General features: G+C 39.1%; 1 protein-coding gene across 2 annotated transcripts in view; it reads left to right on the forward strand.

Annotated features, from left to right (window-relative positions):
• The window catches only part of LOC126979521 (amyloid protein-binding protein 2), a 62907-nt gene that overhangs the window by 32051 nt on the left and 5849 nt on the right, over nt 1–25007 (forward strand). Inside the window, exons 3-11 of one of the 2 annotated variants that reach the window (XM_050828847.1) lie at nt 6730–6844; nt 8878–9004; nt 10009–10185; nt 10858–11037; nt 12236–12443; nt 17682–17840; nt 19865–19970; nt 20463–20605; nt 23204–23369. In XM_050828847.1, the coding sequence (XP_050684804.1) occupies nt 6730–6844; nt 8878–9004; nt 10009–10185; nt 10858–11037; nt 12236–12443; nt 17682–17840; nt 19865–19970; nt 20463–20605; nt 23204–23369 (1381 nt within the window). The remainder of the gene's footprint in view (nt 1–6729; nt 6845–8877; nt 9005–10008; nt 10186–10857; nt 11038–12235; nt 12444–17681; nt 17841–19864; nt 19971–20462; nt 20606–23203; nt 23370–25007) is intronic. The other variant, XM_050828848.1, reaches the window with a different exon arrangement.

Raw genomic sequence — 25007 nt, forward strand, 5'->3', positions numbered from 1 at the left:
GAAGGTCTTAAAAAAAATCTTGGCTCAAAATCATCATCACTTAAGAATTTACAGGGGGGTGACACATTTTACCACTTTGGAAGTGTCTCTCGCGCAAACTATTCAGTCTAGAAAAGAATGATATTAGAAACCTCAATATAATTTTTGAAGACCTATCCAATAGATAGCTATCCACAAGTATTTGATGTTTGTCTTTGTGGGGAATCAGCGAGTAATATGGGCTGTTCACTTCTTCAAACATATTTATATTTCAGACTTCCAGACAGTTCCATGTATTGCGCTTTCTTCTTTCTCACACAATTGAATCCACTTTGAACTTATCTCAATGACAATAAACTTAATTTATGTTTCCTTCTGAGTGATGAGTTCGTTTTAACAATTCTTATCTTCCGGATGTTAAACTGTAGTGCAAATAAAATAATTGTATGATCTCATCCCTACTAATAGTATAAATGTGAGTGTAAGTTTGTTTGTTACGCTTTTACGCCGCAGCTACTGAACCGATTTTGATGAAATTTGGTACACCGATAGACTGAAGCTTGGGAAAGGACAAAGGACAGAAAAATCCATGGTTCACGCGAGAAAACTGAAATTTACGTCGTTGAGCTATAACAATATAAATAGTAGGTTTATTTTGCCATAGCAATGTTGCTCGAAGTAAGATTCATATAATATGTGTGGAACGGGAGCGAATTAGGGAACCGGAATTGGAATAGGACATGAGATAATCTTCAATCCCAAACTTGCTTATTAATTTTAAAAGATAGATATTTAGATAAAGGGTTTATCTACGCGGACGAAGTCGCGGGCATCAGCTAGTGTATTTATAAATAATAATACCTTGCAAAAATTGTTTTGAACACAACAGCTATGCCGAGTAGACCTAGAACAGTCTCATAGTTTTGTAGGTGTAGAAGATATCTCTAAACTTGTTGTAGATGAAGCGTTGCTACTAAGCATTAAGGTAGTATCAGTGATTATTGTTATTATTATCCTATTGAAATAAACACTCATTTGTACAAATTAACTTCATTCTTCTTTTTCCAGTAATTAGAAGTGTAATACTTTGTAAAGTACACAAGATAATAATACAGGAAAATCTGACAAATACCTCGTGTACGTCAACAGATAAGTCTCAAATTATAATAAATTTAATAAGATCTCATTTAACTGTTGTAACTTTGTGTTATATTACACAATATAATTAAATGAATATTTTATTGGTCTATAGATTAGGTATTCCGAAGTTATGCTATTAATTAATCAAAATTTTTGTAGATTCTTGAAATAATCTGTCGTTTTTATAACGCGAATGCTTAATTAGAAAGTATTAGAGATTTGGCGATGGAAATTACAGTGTGACACAAATAATATATACTCGTATGCTGATTATATTATTGTTAACATCATTCAAACAAAGGTTTCTATTTAGAAATCTGTTGTGCAACCCGCCGATGATAGCGCGCTGATATCGAAACATACATAAACATTATTATTGTGTGTGTAATTTATTGTGCCTGATGCTTTGTCATTGATCGGTTATCGAACATGATCGAAACACAATAGGTATAGTAGCATATTTATAACGGGAGTGTCTATGGAGAATTCTCTCGATGACATACAAAGTTTAACCTCTGATATGTTAACTCGTCCCGCGCGCCCGCAGAAGCTACATACTGAGCTCTTTTGGCGCCAAACCCGGCGCGGCCACTTGTCACGTGATACCCACTTGTGTTTATAATACTTGAGTTATCATTATGCGGTTTGTGTTACGGGTTGCTAGATAAACAAGCTAAGTTATTGTAAACAAAAAACGTGATTTATGATAGATTCGTGCTGTGAGTGACGCCGCTCTTTCAGAGTTGTACGAGAAATTATGACTATTTTTCTAAATGCGTCAAAGAAAATATTGCAATTGAATTCCTTTTAATATTTATACTAAAGTGGGCACGTTATATGATCTTATGATTTAATTAAAAAAAAATTAACTAAACAAAGATTTAAAAAAAAATTCACAAAATATTAATTCTTCAATTTCAAGAAGAAGGCTACGTAGTATTAATCAACTTACAAATTAACTTATCTTAACTATAATTCTATTCTATAGAAAAATAACCGGAAACAGAACTCAAAATAAAGAAAGATGAATAATAGTTTAAAAACACTAAAAACACGCTTTACATTTACATTCAACTAAAAAATAGAAAATATATTTTAATGAATTTAAATTGAAAGTAGTGTAAAAAAATATATTTCGTTATAAAAAAGCGTGGGGTGATTTTTAAGATATTATAAAAATAATGAAAAGTGGGTCAAAATCGCGTCTAAAGGAGTCGGTTACAAACATACATACAAACAAACATACAAGTGAAGCTAATATGAAGCGTGTAAAATGGGGCTTGTTTGGTATTTTTTTATTTATTTAATGATACAGTATGTATACAAAATAAAAGCTTAACAATTTGTACTCGCCAAATTTAACGTTAGTTGTCGAGATAGCGCTATCTATATATATATTTCCACGTATATAGTCACTCATCACGATATCTCTGGAACAGAGGTCAGCTAAGAATGGATTTTACGAAATTCCACCCTCACGATGTTTTTTTTATAATGAACAGAACAACGTCTGTCGGGTCAGCTAGTCTATCTATCTATATACAGGGTGTCCCAAAGTTATGGGACATGAAGGGAAGGTACCTTAAATATCGAAGATAGGCTATTTTACTGAAAGAATACTTTATGTTATTTTTAAAAGTTAGTACAGAAGTTGAATGCAGAAGCATTCAAAGATTTTCTAAAAATTACTTGCCTCGTCTGGGAATAGAACCGACTGAAATGTAAAAAAAACACCTCTACTTTTATGATGCCAATCGAAAGAATGGCCAAAAACTAATAACTCTTCTTAAGTAACATAGTATTCCACCCTCACGATGTTTTTTTTATAATGAACAGAACAACGTCTGTCGGGTCAGCTAGTCTATCTATCTATATACAGGGTGTCCCAAAGTTATGGGACATGAAGGGAAGGTACCTTAAATATCGAAGATAGGCTATTTTACTGAAAGAATACTTTATGTTATTTTTAAAAGTTAGTACAGAAGTTGAATGCAGAAGCATTCAAAGATTTTCTAAAAATTACTTGCCTCGTCTGGGAATAGAACCGACTGAAATGTAAAAAAAACACCTCTACTTTTATGATGCCAATCGAAAGAATGGCCAAAAACTAATAACTCTTCTTAAGTAACATAGTATTTTAAAAGAAAGGAACAACGTAAAATGAATGTTTTCCTACTTGGATTGGTACGAATGGACCGATTGGATCCCCGGACCTTACACCATTAGATTTCTTCTTTTGGGGATACGTGAAAGATATGCTATACAAAAAGCGATACTAGAACGTGGGCGAGTTATAAACAGAATTCTGATATATCATATCGAGTATTCACCATAAAATGATAAGAAAATCAACAGGCAGCGGACTCATTAAAAGATTGGCGATTTGCGTAAGACAAGAGATATCACATTTTAAGCATGTAATTAATTAATTTACAAGTAATACCCACTTAATTGACTACTTTCTTTTAAAATACTATGTTACTTAAGAAGAGTTATTACTTTTTGGCCAGTCTTTCGATTGGCATCATAAGAGTAGGGGTGTTTTTTTTTTACATTTAAGTCGGTTCGATTCCCAGACGAGGCAAGTAATTTTTAGAAAATCTATTAATGCAGAATTACTAACTTTTAAAAATGACATAGTCTTCTTTCATTAAAATAGCCTATCTTCGATATTTATGGTACTTTCCCTTCATGGCCCATAACTTTGGGACACCCTGTATATAAAAATGAATTGCTGTTCGTTAGTCTCGCTAAACCTCGAGAACGGCTGGACCGGTTTGGCTTATTTTGGTCTTGAATTATTTGTGGAAGTCCAGAGAAAGTTTAAAAGGTGAATAAATATGAATTGTTTTGGAATTAAATAAAAACAACAATTATTTTGTTTTTCCTTTGATGTGTCCCTCATCGTTCAGAAATCGAATTGAAAGAGTAGTATAAAATGAATACCTAATTAGAATTTTTATTTCTTTCTAACTTTCTCAGGAGTTAAAAAAAACTTAATTTTAAATAATAGATGGTAGATTAACCACTGTTGTTACTATCTATCACATTATTTTTATGTAGATTGATAAATCTTAAGTTTTGTCATAAATTAAATTTATGAACGATTAGAATCCATCTTCTATGTCGATGGATAGTGTATACGATTGTGACTGACGATTACCGCTACGTGCGCGAGAACTTTATTTACTTCGATTATCCATTGTGATAGTGACATTTCAATTCATAAAAAGAACATTATTACCCTCACGAGTTTTTTTTTATAATGAACAGAACGTCTGTCGGGTCAACTAGTTATAAATGAAGAATACTTTGTACAATGCACGCTCAAAAGGAGTATAATGTATTTGTATTTTCGTTTCTCACCCCGTATACAAAATCACAAATATTTTTCTTGGCCCTTTACGATCATTTAACTAATGATAAATAATTTTAAACCTTTGCGAAAAACTCATCCATTAATTAAAATTTTAAATGGAGCATTAATTGATTTATCGAGACCATCAATTAATATTTCCTCATTATGAAATTTTGGATCTTAATTAGGATTATGTTTAATAAGTCAAATTATTACAGGATTATTTTTATCAATATATTATTGTGCTAATATTGAATTAGTATTTTATAAATTAACTAGCTGACCCAGCAAACGTTGTATTGCCGATATTAAAATTGCGATACAAGAGTAACTGTTGATCGTAGATGGGTGAAAATTTGAAGTTGTATGTATTTTTAATGCACACTCATAACAAAATCAAACAAATTTAAAAAAAAATTTCGTGTTACCCGATTCTCAGACCTATCCAATATGCACTCAAAATTTCATAAGAATCGGTCAAGCCGTTTCGGAGGAGTTCAATGTTTAACACCTCATGGTGTTAAACATGAGAATTTTATATATATGATAAAATGTAAGTTCAACGATTTTCGAAAGTCGTTCACCAAAGAGGATGTAAATACTTCGTAATAAGAGGCAAATCCTAAGTAAAAATTTAAATTTAGTTTAGTATGAAACGTGCAGTACTATTTTACTCCCTACAACTTATTTAATCTTCGACGTTGTAGTCTTATTACGTTTGACTGTTTACCTGTCTGCGTAGTGATTCTCACTCAGACTAAATTGAAAATGTAGACGGAACTGTTATGAATTATTCAACTTGCCGTTTTGTCATAATATAAATATCTTATACCCGACTTGTTTTCGTTATTAATGTTATTCTCCATGGAAATTGTTACGTGTTTCGTGCGTAGCTGTTTCACAGCCGTTCGACATTATTTTAACAAAAAATTTTTTATTCAGTATTTCTGATACGAACACATCGCTGGTTAGTTGGGAATGGGTTAAATGGGGGTTCGTTGACGAACGAATGAACTTATATTTAAAAAATATTCCGATAAGTTGCTCGGCCATTCTTCTCAGGTATAACTTTTCCATAGGTTGTGGTGGATTCGAGTTCCAATAAATATCTGACTTGAATCTCTTGTATATGTACAATTATACATTTTCATTTACAGTTTCATTATTCGCAGCATTATTAGAGGCTGCTATTTGTTAGGCAGTTAGTGGTATATAGATTGGCGATTAAATTACAGACGGCACTGCACAAAAATTGCTAAAATTGCATTCGAAGCCTCGAAGAGTGTGAGAGTCTGTTTATCGGTTCAGGAGTATAGCGGTTTCGATGCCCACTGAAGCTGTAAATCTTATAGATACATCTGACACATAATTTATTTTTTAAACGGTTCACATTATTCAGGTTTTATCCGAGTGCAACGGCAGAGTAACAAATAAAACACAAACGTAAAGGTAAGTACAGACTGGTGAAATGTAACATTAAATGTATCCCTTCCTTGCATGTTCGCTGCAACTGTGGACGCTTAACGCGCTAATACCGCGTATTCACTACAAACCTCCCGCATATGTCTATTTTCGCCATTCAGTCGCGAACGTTCGAAAAACTGTCAAATAACGGGTCGCTCCGCGAGCGGCTTGTAATGCTCGCTTTGCGCACACAAGACGTCCAAAATATGAGAATTTGTTACAAAGTGTGTTGCCTTTCAAGATACATTGCAACGATGTGTTCGGCGAATTCTTTCATTGCATGATACATTTGGACGTAATTCCAGAAAAACGTTTCAAACCACAAACATGTCGAAATTGAGTTAAGAACACAAAACTGGTCACGTGATTCATATTAACGAACTGACAAAAAAATGGCAGCCCTACTATCACTCTTTAAATGTCACCATGACTTAGTAGCCCAAACCACATGTATGGAATACACTATTTATTAATCTTTAAACACGAATTCCTTAAAATGTGATGTTTGTGGCTTGGAACGTTTTTCAGGAACTACGTCCATTTCATCTTACGTTTCACCAATCTGTACACACCATAAAGAGCCATGAAGTGCTGAGTTTCTCTTAATGTCACAATGTGTCTAGAAGTAACCAACCACAGACTAGGGATGGATACTTAGAAGTAACATTGAATTTGATTATTCGCGTCGTTCGTGTTCGTGCCTTATTATAAATGAGAAATATTAATAACATTTACTTTAAAAAAGTGCTTTGAAATTTAACAAACAATGTATCTATTTTGTGTTTCAGGCGGTGATTGAACATGGAACGAAATTGGCAACGGAATTATCGACGAGTTATTTATCGCGGTGTAGGTCCAGCACTCGGCCGATTAATTCACTCATACATCTGGGACTTAGATTAGGTAACGTTGCACATTATATAATTATAGGTGTAGCTAATATAATATGTTAAATATCATTTAGAAACACTCATTTTTAAGTTCCACTCCGCAAGCAAGTACACAAAATCATTAAATCGTAATTTAACACTAATTTTCGTATCTATTATTAACACTACATATTATGTAGTCTTATTTAAAAGACGAAAATGATATGACGTTATACTATCGTTATGAAAATTCATAATATTATTATTAATAATAATAATAATTTTTTGTTTGCGAAAAACTGCCACCAAATATTTTACAAGTACAATAGATATGAACAATTAACATTATATATATAAAGAAAAGAAAAAATAACAATACAAATGTTAAAAAACAATAAAGAAAGAGATATTAATGCTTTAAAACATTGAAGGATTGTTTAATAACTAGAACAAACGAGGCAGCAGCGCGATTCGCGATAAGGGAAAGTTCTCAGCAAACGTTAGGTTAGGTTATTTTCCTAACACTGATATTATGAACTTCCTATATTCTTTTTTCCGTGCAAGCTATTTTGGCAGTGATGTGTAAAAATAATAATATAAGGGGTTAAAGTATGAAATTGCCGATTGTAGTGAAAATTTTTTTATTTATTTAACATATGTAATCAAAATAATTATCATTATTATCTATACATTGCTGCCATCTAATAGGAAGCATTAGCATATCCATTTATGCCTTTGCAATAGAACTGTGGTGATCTAGATGTGACAAACTGTGTGAAAACATTTTATACTGCCTCCTGAGAAAAAGTTTTTAACACGTAGAAAATTGTCCAAATCACGAAAAACATGGTAGTCCGATGGGCAAATACGAAGAGTGACGAATGGTTTCTAATTGCATTTCCTGTGGAGTTAAAACGGTTTCTCGTGCTGTATCAGGTCTCGCGTTATCGTGGAGCAATAATGGTGAAGATCGATTCATGAGTCGGGCTGTTTCACTGCTAGTTTTGCTATCATTGTTCGGAGTTCGGCACAGTAGACATCTGCTGGGATATAGTAGACATCTGAAAGTCGATAATCGAATGTTGCACATTTTTTAAAAGAAGAACTATATAGGTACTATGTGTAAAAAGCGTCACTTTTAAATCTCAAACCATAAAGGTTCTATGTCAATCTGAAGTACCTATTACAATAAAACAGCAATTTCATACTTTAACCTCTATTATATGATCCTTAAATCCCCATTATAATGATTGTCTGCAATGAGAATTGCTTGTTTAGGATTCTTGTTCAAGCGTAACGACGTTAGATACTATAAATGTCGTCACAATCCTGTTTTATCGGTGAGCGAAGAGTACTTGTCAAATTTGATTAAATAAGATGAAGCCCATTTGGCTGATAGGCCGCTTGATATCGTGATTGTCTTGGCGTACTTGAGTAAAAAATATTTTGTTGAGATTCAATTTATGTAACTACTTTTTATCTCAATGCCAAATCTACAAATTACGAATAGGTACATGAACTAAAAGAAATGAGTGAAGGGCAAAAGAAAATTCTCGTAATTTTCTGTTTCTTAATTGTTTCTGATCGCCAACTTTCTTTACTGGCCTTTCGTTGGTGCATTGGTTGTTTGAAACGGGAGTTTCGGTTTGAGCGGCTCAGCTTATAAGGATAATCATGTGTTTTACAATGATGGCCTAACTGTAACATACGACAGAATTACACAGTCCTTCTTAAGACAATTTGTCAGTAAAATGGCAGTGGTTCTTACCTCTATTTCACGTGCCTCTCTATGATGTCTGGCACATCATCTTCATTCGCCGTAAACTTTGCCTCGCACAGCCGCTTTGCTGGCTGCTTTCTGCCGCTCAGAATTTTTGACTTTTTCAAGAATCCTCGCGCGGGCGTATCTATTAGCATCACCTGATCGTCCTACTAGTCTCGTTCCTTGTTGTCATAAAACAATTTCGCATATCGCGCGTTGGCTGTATGGGTGGACCTTTGCCAGTCCTTGAAGTAAAAATACAACCACTCACCAGAGATTAAAGTATGTATATAATACATTTGCAGGTGGTTTTTTTAATGAGGCCGGCTGGTACGCGGCCGGCGAACTTGTGCTGCTGCGATGTCGGGACCTGTGCCAGTCGCAACCGCAGACCACGCACTACCAGCGTCTCACGCTTGAATGCTGTCACAGGTATGGTACCAGGTTCAAAGCTCCTTTGGACATCACGTCGGCTAGTTGGGTATCACAATGACGTCTTTTGCTGTCGCTATGCAGTAGATTTCAAGAATCCCTGAGCGTTACTGTATAATAGTGGGAGAGTGTATCAGATTCCATCGGCTGAAGTCCGACTCGTCTCTTCACTTTTTGATAAAAATAAATCATAACCTAAAAAAGCAGTAAATTATTTAAAAAAAAAATAATACTTGCCTTTAATTCACTCAGTTCTCGGTCAATTAAAGTGTTTAAATGTTGACGTAATAAGTATCCAGCACTATTGAAAATTGAAATGCTCACATAATGCCTCTATTTATTTACGGTATGTGTGGATTGATGCATCTACTATCGTAAATCCTATTACTCCACTGCTGAATATCTAAATGATCGGACAGCATGGGACTAGATTGTGATTATTTTATAGCGACTGTACAATATTGTATATTTTTATTGAAAAGAGCGCAAAAAAAAGAATGCTGGGAGAGTTTCTTGCGCCGCTTCTTCTCTCTCAGAGTGCCATTTGTTTCCGAAGCGGTAGTAGTATCTAGTAGTATAAGAAATGACATCAAAAAGAATTCTAAAGGAATCAATTTTGAGAAAAAAATAAATGCCTTTTTACTATACTCAATAACTCTTGTGTTTATAAGTATTAATTTACATTTTTTTTTCTTTTTTTGACTTACTCATGTAACCCTTTCAGTTTTTGACTTTTGAGTATTTTTGTTGCGTCACTTTGCATATATTGTAACTGAAATGATTTGTAAAACAACTAAAATGTAAATCTTGACTTAAAAGAGTGACAATGAGTTTCTTGCTACTTCTTCTCATTAGCTCAACCCTTTACGAAGTAGCGGTAAATTCAATAAGAAACAATATTTATATATTTTTTTTGACAATCATAAGTGTCATTTTTGTGACCTACATGAATAAAGTGTTTTTGAATTTGAATTTGAATTTATTCAGATGTAAAATATGTCCAGGTTACTAAACACCCAGTCGGCCTACTGCTGCTTCCCGGCGGCAGCTGAGACATACAATCTAGCATTACAACTGCTCGGTCTTACGGATGATTCCCTCAACCAACTCCCTGAAATCTCAACAGCTACAGCCGAGTCGTGCTCCAAAGCGATACAGACTGAAGACGAAGAAATAGAGAGGTAATTCTGAAAAGAAAATATATACCCTTCTAGTTATTGCTCTGGGTCACCTGGTTCATTTTTAATATTCGTTGTGCTTTTGTGCCTTATTTCAAGGTGGTCTCAATATCAAAGACAGCTGATACAATCATGGTATATAATAATAAAGCCACCATCTAATGCAATTTATTTATTGAATTGGTTTTAAAAGTTAAATTAATCGAACGTATTTTGAATATTAAATCCCTGTTGGTTGAAGGCCTCCTCCATTGCTTTCCATAAAAATATTTTTTTCCTCCTTCTAACCAGTTTTTACCGCCTATTGTCCAGTCATTGCCCCACCTCCTATTTAGTTTGCCAACATAACTCATTCCTTGTAGTCTCTTCCAGGTTGTGGTTTTTTTGTCCATATATATTTCTAGACGGGATATGTGTCCTACCCATTCGTATTTCAATTTAAAAGCCTGTAGCAATCTGATTCGGTGATTCGCATTTTCGTTTTTTTTTGTTTTTTATTTATTTAATTATAAAACGATGCACAATTGGTACTTAATTTTTACTTCTCGCCAACTGTTGCAAAAGTTTGTTGGCGAGATGGGGCGTTTTAGATATTTGTTTTTATTTTTTTTCCTATTTTATTAGTTAGGGCTCAGTAGCCAAATTTGATTATACGTATTCATGTGTAACGTCCAGGCTAGATTACCGTTGCGTTGACTGCAGTGCGGGCGGGGAGGCCGTGTGGGGCATGTCGGCGCTGCAGGCGCGGCTCTATAAGGAGTTCAGCACGTTGTTCTTCGTGCGCTGCGACTACAGCGCCGCCTACGCATGGGGCATGCGCGCACTGGCTCATCTCAACACGGACACGCCGCCCAAGTGAGTCACAATCACGACCTGGTAACACGTTAGCGCTCTTTGAAGCACATTGGATTAATATGCGCTTCCTTTTAAAATGCCTTTGTCATATCGACCGATACACACGTCACAACATTGACGGCCGTTTTCAATAACGTATCTCTAGTTAGGGATACATTGCTGTCACCGTTTAGTGACAAGATCTTATCTATCCATAGTTATGTCCAATACAGTTATAGTCCAATGCTTTATGTCGATAGGTTATTGAAATGTAAGTAAGTGTAAAAGGGTAGATTTGTCTACTTCTAGTAAGTTAAACTAAGGATACATAGGTTATTGAAAACGGCCGTAAGTTACTTTCACAGCTTGGTTGTAACTTGTACGTGGTAGAATGTTGCTTGAGACTGCGCTGTGCATGATCAGACAATAATAATAAGATTTACACACTCTTACACAAACGTATCTTGCCCCAAACTAGGCATAGCCTATACTATGGATATAAGACAATGATATATTTTATACAATATACCTATTTAAACATACTTTAATACTTATAAACATCCATATTCATCATATAAATATTTACACCTACCGGGATTGGACACTGCGACCTCTAGTTCAGTAGGCAGGGTTACTAATCACTGGACTACACGAGGCCTCTTCCCATTTATTTTGCCGACTACAATGAGCCTCTCAGGGTTTCCATCGTCTTTCGTTGCGATGTGATCGAAGTATTCTAAAACTCTGCGCAGACATTCGGAAGACAATCGCGAGGAGATCTTGACTTCATGCAGTATGGAGAGATTAGACCGAAATGCTGTCCAGGGGATTATGGTCTTGGACCTGTTTATGAGAAGTCCCATCTCTCCACTTATCCGCTCCATACGTTCAAGAAGTGCTGCCATTTTAGACTCATTTGCTGCAAGAAGAATAGTGTCATTGGTGATTTCAACCCCACCAATTTTGTTGTCTCCCTCTCAGTTCTCGCAGGTACATCTCATAATGTGCTCTCTATAGGCGTTGAAGAGAATGGAAGACAAAATGCATCCCTGGCGCACTCCTTGATGAATCTTAAAGGATTTCGAGGTTGTTTTATCGACTCTTACAACACCGGGCTTGAGCCATACAGGCTGCGAGGCAAAGCGATGAGATGATTTGGTACATGAAGCTCTTGCAGAACCCTCCGCAAGCATGTATTATACATGGGTGGTGTGTCCAGGATCATGATCGAAGTGCTGCGCGCGTGCGGCACGGCATGCGTCGTGAAGCGGCGGTTCTGTGCGGCCGGGCTGCTCGTGCGGCAGGGCGTGGCTCTCGCGCGCCGCACGTTCGGGCCGCACCACCCGCGGTACGCGTCGGCGCTGCTCGACTACGGCTTCTACCTGCTCAACGTGGACTCCATTACACACAGCGTGGCCGTCTATGAGGTACCAGTAACACATTATCGTCACTATTTTTTTAAGAAAACAAGGGACGAGGCGAACAGGACGTTCAGCTGATGGTAATTAATACGCCCATATCCATTACAATTCAGTGCCGATCAGGATTCTTGAAAAATCCAAAAATTCTGAGCTTCACTACGATAATTGCGCTTGCCACATCGAGACATAAGATGTTAAGTCTCATTTGCCCCATAATTTCACTAGCAACCGTGCCCTTCAGATCGAAAAACCATAATGTTTACACATTACTGCTATATAGGTTTTGTGATTAAACAAACTAAATTTTTCAACGACCCTGATGTGTCGAAGATACTTTTTAACAGCTACGTGCGTAGTCTTTTAGAGTATTGCAGTCTGGTGTGGAACCCTTCTTACAAAGTTCATATTAAGAGGTTAGAGCAGGTGCAGTCGAAATTCTTATATCATCATCTCATATTCAAGTATATTTTGTCCTGTACTTTTCCCGGGGCGTAAAACGAATAGGGGAGTCCCAGGCCCATGGGTGTCGTAAGAGGCGACTAAGGGCTTTTTAAGAAGTGGGAGAGTCACGCTGCCGTCTTTTGACGTCAGCACAATCGGGCTAGACTCGTCCGGGTTAATTACCACACTCGCACAGAATACCGGCGTGAAGTAGCGGCCTAGTACCGCTATGTTTCGCATAGGTTAGTGTCGAGGACCGGAGGCCAATCGAAAATCGAGCTTGGGTGCGGCGCTGGGCACAAAGGATCCGAACTGCATAGTTCTTAAGAGGAAATACAACCGTGCCTCCAGATTTTTTAAGCGGCAAATCGCCCGTGCAAAATCAAAACACGTCGTCAAAATCGGCGATCAGCTTTCCAGTTACCCGACCGGAACACGCAAGTTCTGGTCGTTGTCGAAAGCTGCTCTTGGTAACTTCAGCCAGCCGTCCATGCCGCCGTTGCACATGAGGAATGACACACTGGCCCATACGGCAAAAGAGAAAGCCGATCTCTTGTGCACTCTTTTCGCCTCCAACTCGACTCTTGACGACAACGGAAAAACACCGCCGACCATCCCGCGGTGTCAGAGCTCTATGCCTGAAGTACAGTTCAGACAGAAAACTGTTAGGCGAGCTCTGTTTTCGTTGGACGTCAGGAAGTCGAGCGGGCCGGATGGCATTTCTCCAATCGTGCTTAGAACGTGTGCTCCTGAGTTGACGCCGGTGCTAACGCGTTTATTCCGGCACTCTTATTCTAAAGGCGTAGTCATTGACTCATGGAAGTCAGCCCTTGTCCATCCGATCCAAAAAAAAAGGAGACAGTTCGGATCCGGCAAACTACAGGCCTATTGCTATTACCTCCCTGCTCTCCAAAATCATGGAGAGCATAATTAGCCGTCAGCTCTTGGTATACCTAGAGGGTCACCAGTTGATCAACGACCGACAATACGGGTTTCGCCATGGTCGGTCGGCAGGTGATCTTCTGGTATACCTAACACATAGATGGGCTGCGGCTATTGAAAGCAAGGGGGAAGGCCTGGCAGTTAGCCTGGATATAGCGAAGGCCTTTGATCGTGTATGGCACAAGGCGCTCCTCTCCAAACTACCATCATTTGGGCTTCCCGAGAGCTTGTGCAAGTGGACCTCCAGCTTCCTCACTGGGCGTAGCATACAGGTCGTTGTCGACGGATATTGCTCGAACCCGAAGCCCGTGAATGCTGGAGTGCCCCAAGGCTGTGTGCTGTCTCCCACGCTGTTTCTTCTGCATATCAATGATATGTTGGACACCTCCAACATTCATTGCTATGCGGATGACAGCACTGGTGATGCCGTATACACGGGCCATGCAGGTCCCTCTCAGGAAATCGTCGACCAGTGCCGGGAGAAACATGTGTCTTCTATCGAGTCCTCTCTTGAGAAGGTCGCGGAATGGGGAAAATTGAAACTTGTCCAATTTAACCCCCGGAAGACTCAAGTTTGCGCATTTACCACTAAAAAAACCCCATTTGTCGTATCACCGCTCTTCGACAACACTTCCCTCAAAGCCTCGCCTAGTATAGGAATACTGGGTCTCGAAATCTCGAGCGATTGCCAATTTCGTGGTCATCTGGCAAAGCCAAACTGGCTTCAAAGAAACTGGGCGTCATTAATAGAGCACGGCAATACTTCAAGCCGGCCCACATACTAGCGCTCTACAAAGCGCAGGTCCGGCCACACATGGAGTATTGCTGTCATCTCTGGTCTGGCGCACCCCAGTATCAGCTCGATCCATTTGACCGCGTGCAACGCAGAGCAGCTCGAATTGTCGGGGTCCCAGTGCTTTGTGAACGGCTGGATCACTTGGCGTTGCGTAGAGACGTCGCTACATTGTGTGTCTTCTACCGCATTTATCACGGGGAGTGTTCCGAAGAGCTGTTTAACCTGATTCCTGCCGCCGAATTCCACCTTCGCACGACACGCCACAAGTTAGGATATCATCCTCACCATCTGGATGTGTGGCGGTCCTCCACAGTGCGGTTTACAAGGAGCTTTCTTCCACGTACTACAAAGCTGTGGAATGAGCTTCCTTGTGCGGTGTTTCCGGGATGATACGACGTGGGTACCTTCAAAAAAAGCGCGTACACCTTCCTTAAAGGCCGGCAACGCTCCTGTGATTCCTTTGGTGTTGCAAGAGACCCGTACGCTCGTTTGTCCTCCTATTCCATAAAAAAAAAGTAATCTTTGTCGTCGATTAGACTGCTACGAATCTAGACTTGTGCATTTTGGCATGACGTCTCTTGTACAGCGTAGGAAAATGTCAGACCTTGTCCTTTTACACAAACTGATTCATGGCCACATAGACAGTCCACTTTTACTGAGTAAAATTACCTTGGCTGTCCCACGGAACTGCAGCCGTATTATTAATAGGAAAACGTTCAGTCTACCCTCAACACGCACAAATTATGGTCACATTCTAGTTTATATCGCATTTGTTCTCTGTATAATGAAGTCTGTCAGAAGGTAGACATATTCAATCCGTCAGTCCCTTGGTTCAGAAGACTTCTGCTAGAAAAAGCGGATTATTGGCTTGGGGACTGCGGGGTTGAATTGTGTTCATCTAGCTTAAGTTAATGTTTTTAGTTTTATATAAAATCTACAACACATTTAAAAGCATGCTGTGTTCACTTCCAGAAGGAGGCACTCGCCCCAAAATGTTAACATATTTTTCTGTTTTATACAACATTAAGAGTGTATCCCGTTTAGTGAACCTAATAAAAAAATAAAAAAAAAATAAAAAAACTACTTCACGGCAGAAATAGACGCCATTTTGGTACCCATAATCTAGCCGGCTTCCTGTGCAAAGGAGCCTCCCACTGGTAAATTATCTAATTAAAATTATAAATTCGAATGTATGTGATTTTGTTTCGCTGATTAACTACTTAATGAATAATCAGGAAATTGGTATACATGTTTTCAAGGAGTACAGAAAAGGAATAAGGATACAATTTGCCACAAAATTTTTAGAGTTCCCGGGGGAGTGCGATTCGACCGTTATTACGGGTCCACATAATATAATAATAATAAATCTATGCAATGACAGAGACAGTATGTTTGAGTGTAGGGCGTTATCAGAGTGACAGGGGAGGCACATAGAGGCGTTATCTGGCTTTCTCTAGCTGTATGTCCGAAGTGGTGGTAAATGTATAACTTTGATATTCATAAGTGACATTTTTGTGAGTTTCTTTGTAACACAAAAGGACCTTATTATTAGTTCGGCAGTTAGTCATCCGCCCATCTGTCAGCGGTCTTTATTTCTTAAATCGCAATGGTAAAATAACTAAAACATTAATAGATAGTGCATCGCTTATGCCCCTATAACGGATTGCGAATTTCAGTAGGGCCACTTTACAAGTTAAAAACATGTAGACGTAGGTCACACTAAAAGTTTTGCGTAACTTACAAAAACAACATGTTATAACCAAAATAGTATGTTTATTGCTTTTCAAAATACTCTCCTTTTCATTTTCAACATTTTTTCATGCAATTGAACCATTTTTCAAAACAGGAGGACTACAGATCTGAAGGCATGTTTTCTACGTGCTGATTGAATGCTATCACTGCCTCTTCGGAATTGGTAAAAGTGAAAGCTCTCATCAAATCTTTGATTTTAGGGAAACAGAAATCACAGGGTGCTAGGTCGGGGCTATGTGCAGGATTGGTGACGAATTGTACTTTTTCGGAAGCTAAAAATGACTTAGTTTTGCTGGCCATGTGTGAAGAAGCGTTGTCATGATGTAAGAGAACGCGGCTTTTGGTCGTCTTTCGCGAACTTTTTTTAACACCCTGGGTAAACAAATGGTATAATACCACTTGGCATTAACAATCTTTTGATCTTAAGTGGAATTGTGCAGGTGGGACCCGTAGCTGTAAAAAAATTATGCGATCGTATTTTTTCAACGTTTCTCGTCTGCCTCACTTTTGTTGACCTGATTTCATTTTCACACACCCATACACAAGATTGCTGTTTTTTTTTGGGTTCAAAACCATAAATCCACATTTTGTCTCCTGTGACAATGTCATAAACCACATTAGAATGTCCGTGGTCGTACTTCATTAGCATCTGTGAGCACCATTCCATGCGAGCCCGCTTCTGCTCCGCTGTCAGTTCATGAGGGCTCCAACGGCAACAAAGTTTCCGAACTTTCAATTCTTCGTGTAAAATTTTCTAAATTTGGCTCATACCAATTCCCAATAGTCCTCAAATTGTCACATAGGCAATCCGCGGGTTTTCAACTAGCCGCTTAACAGTAGCCACATTATTTTCGTTGACGGCAGTTGCAGGCCTCCACGAAATTCGTCATGTAAAGAAAGATGACCTCTCTCAAATTCAGCAAACCATCGCCTCACGATACTCAAGCAAGGTGCTTCTCTCCCAAAAGCATTTTGAAGATGAGCGGCACAGTCTTGTGGAGAGAGAGAACTTTTAAAGTAGAAAGAAAAAATCATCGCTCTAAAATCTTTTTGGCTTGATTCCATTTTCGTTGCGTACGTAGAACTTTGATGTGTGATAAAAAACAATTGACAAATGATTTCCCGCCAATTGTTTTTTTTATTACTGAGAAGGTTGCAACGTTTCAATAAATATAACATTCGAAATTCAAATAGTTCCGATTAGCTAGAAGTGCAAAACTTTTAGTGTGCCCCATGTATGAGCCTTGCGTGCGAGTGCGACTCGTGGTCGGTTGGTTTATTAACTGGTTGGTTGATGAGTGGTGGTGCGGCAGGAAGCGCTGGCGAGCCTGCGGCGCGTGTTCGGCCGCTGCAGCCTACACGTGGCCACGGCGCAGGAGGACCTGGCGTACGCGCTCTACGTGCTGGAGTACTCCTCGGGCCGCTTCTACAAGGCGCGCGAGCACGCCGAGCGGGCCATCCGCATCATACAGGTGACACTCGCCTCACTCTAGCGCTGTACATATATAGCCCACTACTATCTCTGGCGAGCGAGGACCTGGCGTACGCGCTCTACGTGCTGGAGTACTCCTCGGGCCGCTTCTACAAGGCGCGCGAGCACGCCGAGCGGGCCATCCGCATCATACAGGTGACACTCGCCTCACTCTAGCGCTGTACATATATAGCCCACTACTATCTCTGGCGAGCGAGGACCTGGCGTACGCGCTCTACGTGCTGGAGTACTCCTCGGGCCGCTTCTACAAGGCGCGCGAGCACGCCGAGCGGGCCATCCGCATCATACAGGTGACACTCGCCTCACTCTAGCGCTGTACATATATAGCCCACTACTATCTCTGGCGAGCGAGGACCTGGCGTACGCGCTCTACGTGCTGGAGTACTCCTCGGGCCGCTTCTACAAGGCGCGCGAGCACGCCGAGCGGGCCATCCGCATCATACAGGTGACACTCGCCTCACTCTAGCGCTGTACATATATAGCCCACTACTATCTCTGGCGAGCGAGGACCTGGCGTACGCGCTCTACGTGCTGGAGTACTCCTCGGGCCGCTTCTACAAGGCGCGCGAGCACGCCGAGCGGGCCATCCGCATCATACAGGTGACACTCGCCTCACTCTAGCGCTGTACATATATAGCCCACTACTATCTCTGGCGAGCGAGGACCTGGCGTACGCGCTCTACGTGCTGGAGTACTCCTCGGGCCGCTTCTACAAGGCGCGCGAGCACGCCGAGCGGGCCATCCGCATCATACAGGTGACACTCGCCTCACTCTAGCGCTGTACATATATAGCCCACTACTATCTCTGGCGAGCGAGGACCTGGCGTACGCGCTCTACGTGCTGGAGTACTCCTCGGGCCGCTTCTACAAGGCGCGCGAGCACGCCGAGCGGGCCATCCGCATCATACAGGTGACACTCGCCTCACTCTAGCGCTGTACATATATAGCCCACTACTATCTCTGGCGAGCGAGGACCTGGCGTACGCGCTCTACGTGCTGGAGTACTCCTCGGGCCGCTTCTACAAGGCGCGCGAGCACGCCGAGCGGGCCATCCGCATCATACAGGTGACACTCGCCTCACTCTAGCGCTGTACATATATAGCCCACTACTATCTCTGGCGAGCGAGGACCTGGCGTACGCGCTCTACGTGCTGGAGTACTCCTCGGGCCGCTTCTACAAGGCGCGCGAGCACGCCGAGCGGGCCATCCGCATCATACAGGTGACACTCGCCTCACTCTAGCGCTGTACATATATAGCCCACTACTATCTCTGGCGAGCGAGGACCTGGCGTACGCGCTCTACGTGCTGGAGTACTCCTCGGGCCGCTTCTACAAGGCGCGCGAGCACGCCGAGCGGGCCATCCGCATCATACAGGTGACACTCGCCTCACTCTAGCGCTGTACATATATAGCCCACTACTATCTCTGGCGAGCGAGGACCTGGCGTACGCGCTCTACGTGCTGGAGTACTCCTCGGGCCGCTTCTACAAGGCGCGCGAGCACGCCGAGCGGGCCATCCGCATCATACAGGTGACACTCGCCTCACTCTAGCGCTGTACATATATAGCCCACTACTATCTCTGGCGAGCGAGGACCTGGCGTACGCGCTCTACGTGCTGGAGTACTCCTCGGGCCGCTTCTACAAGGCGCGCGAGCACGCCGAGCGGGCCATCCGCATCATACAGGTGACACTCGCCTCACTCTAGCGCTGTACATATATAGCCCACTACTATCTCTGGCGAGCGAGGACCTGGCGTACGCGCTCTACGTGCTGGAGTACTCCTCGGGCCGCTTCTACAATTGCGCGTATTGAGTATTTCACGTTTGATTATTTTTGTTGCATTACTTTACATAGATTCTAATCAATGACGACAACTAGATTACTCAGTTTATTATAATTACTTCAAACAAAAAGATTTTGAACCCCTAAGTTTGTTCTTTATCTCGTGATGTTTTTTTTATATTAAAACATACAATGGATGTACTATTTAATATTTGTTTCAGAACTTAGTACCACAAGATCACTTGCTTCTCGCATCAGCTAAGCGCGTAAAAGCACTAATATTAGAAGAAATCGCGCTGGACACCCCCGCTGGCCAGGATATGAGAGGTATTATGAAAGTCTAATCTATGTATAATTAAGCAAATACAAATTATTTCAGTGGCTTTATTGCTAAGCAACCTTGTTATATTGAACCCAATTCGTTACTTAAGTGTGCAGCATACTGCGTCCACTTAGAATGAGACTTAGATGGGAGAATTGTTGACTCAATGTGGCATTTAGATATTAATTTTTAAGCCTGCAGTGGTCGGATGATGATGTCCTTCCCAGTACTCTTTGGCATAAAAAGAACATATTCTTTGAGTCATTTTTATCAAAGCCTTTGAGAAGTATGATTGTTTGTTCTTGTTTCTGGTTCAGTAATATTTGGTTGGGTTCAAGTCCTGTCTATATGGGATACATTTCTGTTACGGTTCCAGAGTTACAAGGTAGTGGTGACCAGTTTCCGCCATGAGCTTGCATCGTTTAACCTCCTATTCAGTTGTCAAGATCTGTTAGCTGATCCGTAACATCCCTACAATTTTAACGTTTTTTTTCCAGAGCCAAGTCTCCTAGAGGAATCGGAAGCCCTACACAAGGCAGCATTGGACTTGTCAATGATGGCATTCGGAGAGAAGAATGTACAGACTGCTAAGCACTATGGGAACCTCGGTCGACTCTACCAGTCCATGCAGAAGTTCCAGGTCAGTGTAGAAACCATTGTATTGATAGAGGAAATTCGTAGCTCGATCGGCTTTGGATATACACCACACGAACTTTAAGCGGGGCTTTCTACTATACGATTACGCTCGAATGACGCACTCGGTAATATGGCATCCGATCAAAGTTGACTTGGACAGGTCCTATTCATATGAGATCACTCAGATCATTATTACATTATATTCAAATTCAAATATTTTTATTCAAAATTGGAGTTAAAAATCCACTACCACCCATTCGAAAAATTAACGTCTCAGACCTGAGAAAAACTGGCGCAAGTAATTCATTGGGCTTTTTTCATAAATATCCTTCGTTATAATACAACTATATATCTTATATGTAATCGATCACTGGGATATTTTCTGAAAAATGGAAGTCTGCTAATGTTGTGCCAATTTCGAAAAGCGGACAAGCGGATGATATAATGAACTACAGGCCAATTTCTATATTATCCATTTTTGGTAAGGTTTTCGAATCTTTGATGTCCTTATCTTTTTTTTCATTTGAAATCTATTTTAGTCCCTCAACAGCATGGTTCCCGCAATAAAATGTCTACCATAACAAATTTAACTGAATTTACATCTTAAGTAATCGATAATATAGACGAGGGACACCAAGTAGACGCTATATATATGGATGTTAGTAAAGCTTTCGATCGGGTCAACCACTCAATGTTAATAAGTAAACTACATAACGCTGGCATTCAAGGAACTTTACTGTCCTGGCTCTCGTCGTTTTTGTCGTACAGACAACTACAAGTAGTCGTTTGCGGGTATCAATCAGATCCATTCATGGGTCCATCTGGAGTCCCTCAGGGATCCCATCTAGGTCCTATATTATTTTTAGTATTTATTAACGACTTGTGTAACCATATAACATCTTCAAATTTTGCGTTATTTGCTGACGACTTAAACATTTTTAAAGCTTTCCAAAATCCGTTAGACTTGATTTCTCTTCAAAATGACTTTAACAGTATTTCCCAATGGTCTATTAAAAATAAATTGCCCCTTAATGTTAAAGAATGTCAGCATATAAAATTTACAAAGAAACGAATACCGCTTAATACTTCATATTCTTTAAATAAACTTTTGTGAGATGAAGTGGATGACATCAGAGACCTTGAAATTATATTAGACAAGAAATTATCCTTCAATACACACATAGATGTAACAATCAATAAATGTTACAAATTATTAGGCTTTGTTTGGCGTAATTGCAAAACGTTTAAATAATGTTTAGCTCTTAAAATGGTTTATTTTGCTCTTATTCGTAGCTTATTAGAATACGGCTCCACCGCTTGGAATCCATTCTATCCTATCAAAAGAATCGAAAGAATCCAGAAACGTTTTCTTTTTTTGTTGTCAGTACATAAAAAAACAGTTCGAGTTAACCTCTTATAACGATAGATTAAATTTCTTTAATATAATGTCACTAGAAAATCGTCGCTGTGTGAATGATCAGATGTTTCTGTACAAAATTTTAAATCACAAATTAGACTGTCCCAATATCCTTGCCAAAATTAAATTTTCAGTGCCACGCGAAAGTGCACGTTTCACAAATTTCAAACCATTTATTGGAAATTTATATAGAACTGCGGGCCTACCATGAACTCTTATTGCGATTCAATTGACAACCTTGATTCAATTGATGTCAATTGAATGTCAAAAATGATATCAACTGAATCGCAGACTGATTTAGTTCTTTCATTCATTCGTTCTTTTACAAAATATTGAAAACATAGAAAAGAAAAATTTTATTGATTAAAGATGAGAATACTTTATTCCACTTTTTTGTAAAACAAAATACTGAAAATAAATACCAATAATGAAAATACTAAAGACGAGGCAGTAAGGGGCTATAGCCTGTTCGCAAGAACGAATTTAAAAAAATGTACTCTGTGGTCCTGTCAAATCAAACATCAATGGAGGTGCGATCATAACTCGTTATTTTTACGAAAACACATAAGCAAACATTTAATTTGTAATTCAAAGAACTATATTTATTTATATTACTATTATTTAATAAGTATAAAATGGTTATTAATTTAACGCAATTGCGCAATTTTAAAATGTATTTTTTAGTATTTTCTACGCAAAAAAACCGCTAAAATCATATAATTTTAGGTTTCGAAACGCAATTTTATTTCGTTCATTCTTTCTTTCATTCATTCATTCTTCATAAGCGATCCCAACGCCATTCAGTAAAAGGCACTTCATGGTACGAATTTTAGTGATTCAGTTTAGGTACCTAAACTGAACTGCATCGGATTCGCATCGCTTATTAAAAATTGATGGTAGGCCCTCTGAACTCGGTGCTTTAGAAAGGATCTATTCCTCCACTTTCAGAATCTTTTTTTGAAATTTCTTAAGTATTAATAGTTTATGAAATATTGACAAAAAACGAAATGCCATTTTTTCATCTTTAATTGTTTATAACTTTTGCAATTTTTTATGTGCTAGTACACGCTTTTGGCACATTTTTCTAGGCGTCATTCCGGATCCAATGAGCTATCGCAAATAATTTTTATATCTATTTCGTACCATTTTCCACTTTACGACTAGACTTATTGTAATTATTTTCAGGACGCTGAGACGATGCACCTGAAGGCGATCGCGATAAAAGAGGAATTGTTGGGGCCGGAGGACTATGAAGTGGGGTTGAGCGTGGGTCACCTGGCCTCGCTCTACAACTACCACATGAACCAGCACACTGCCGCTGAGAAGCTCTACCTCAGATCCATCAACATCAGTACGTACTTTGTTATATTTTTTTATGAAAATAAGGGACGAGACGAGCAGGACGTTCAGCTGATGGTAATTGATTTGCCCTACCCATTACAATACAGTGCCACTCAGAGGATTCTTGAAAAACCCAAAAATTCTGAGCGGCACTACAATTGCGCTTGTCACCTTTAGATGTTAAGTCTCATTTGCCTAGTAATTTCGCTAGCTACGGCGCCCTTCAGATCGAAACACAGTAATGTTTACACATTACTGCTTCACGGCAGAAATGGGCGCATTTGTGGTACCCATAATCTAGCCGGATTCCTGAGCAAAGGAGCCTCCCACTGCTAACATGTGATAATATGCCTAATATAGAAGCGTCACCTCGGCTTCATTAATACCCGCTATCCACCTAGGCTTTACAGTCACTCAGAATACGCTTCAATGTTTGGTTTTCAATGTATTGTGATAGTTTTATTTCAATTATTGGCTTCTTTTATGGTAAAAGTTAGTATCAACCTATTTGAAAGTGTATCTCTATATCTCAAATCTTAGATGACATATATTATATTACCAATATATATTATATATTTGGGATATATAATATCTATTTTTATAATTTCATATTATTGTTTTTGTTTTGAAATAGTCTTAGTCGTATCATTTATAAAGTAATGTTAGCATAACCAGGCGCGTGCATACCATATATATGCAATCAGGCAATGCCTACCGCATTAAGAGCTTAAATTAATATATAGTATAAGTAAAATACACTAGATTTCAACTTAATTATGTTAAAATGTTATTCAAATACCTACGGTAGGCAGTCTCTCTGTTGCATATTCAAGGTATACAATCTATTTAATAAAATTTATTCTTAAAAGTAATACGACGAAACCCGAGAGGTCGCGGGCGTAAGTCCCGAATCATTCATAAATTTTGGAAATGAGGGATATCACTTTAAAAATAACAAATTGTTTTGATTTGAAAGAGCGACATCTCAAGTTAATTTCCTAATATGCAATTATTGGGGTTGAACAGGTTTATCAACTGTAAAGTAGATCCTAAAGATAGAGGCAGCAAAAGAAGATGCTATTTGTTTTGTGTTTAAAATATAATGGAGAAATTACAGTGTGGCGATTGTGGTGAAAATGTGTTTTCTTACCGAAACTAGTTAAGTAAAACGTACTAAATCACATTTTATTCTGTATAATTTTCGTTGTAAAATTTTTTCTCCTAATAGACCATTACCAAATATTAGTTTAAAACAGAAAAAAGGTAAAACTATGATATTTTAAAACCTCGAAAAATACATTTGATTGTTCGCCTTTCCCTGTCACTTACTTTCTACAACAAAGACTGTGTGGAATGATACTGGTTGGAAACACGACTAATGCGACAAACATATTATATTATTACACACGACGAAAACTAGCAAATTAATATAAAAAAAATGGTCTTCATTAAGCAAATTTTGAAACAACCGTGTATTGTACATTTTCTGAGATTCTGTCATAGAAACAATTCGCTTAAGAAATTATCGCCCATCTGCGTAGATTTCAATTCATTAATTTTTTGAAATAAAAAGTTGTCCTATGGTATACAAGCAATAAACTACCTATATGACGTGTAATGTGTACCGAATTTCATACTGTAGGTATAC

Source organism: Leptidea sinapis, chromosome 3 (genome assembly GCF_905404315.1).
Source record: "Leptidea sinapis chromosome 3, ilLepSina1.1, whole genome shotgun sequence".
Taxonomy (NCBI): domain Eukaryota; kingdom Metazoa; phylum Arthropoda; class Insecta; order Lepidoptera; family Pieridae; genus Leptidea; species Leptidea sinapis.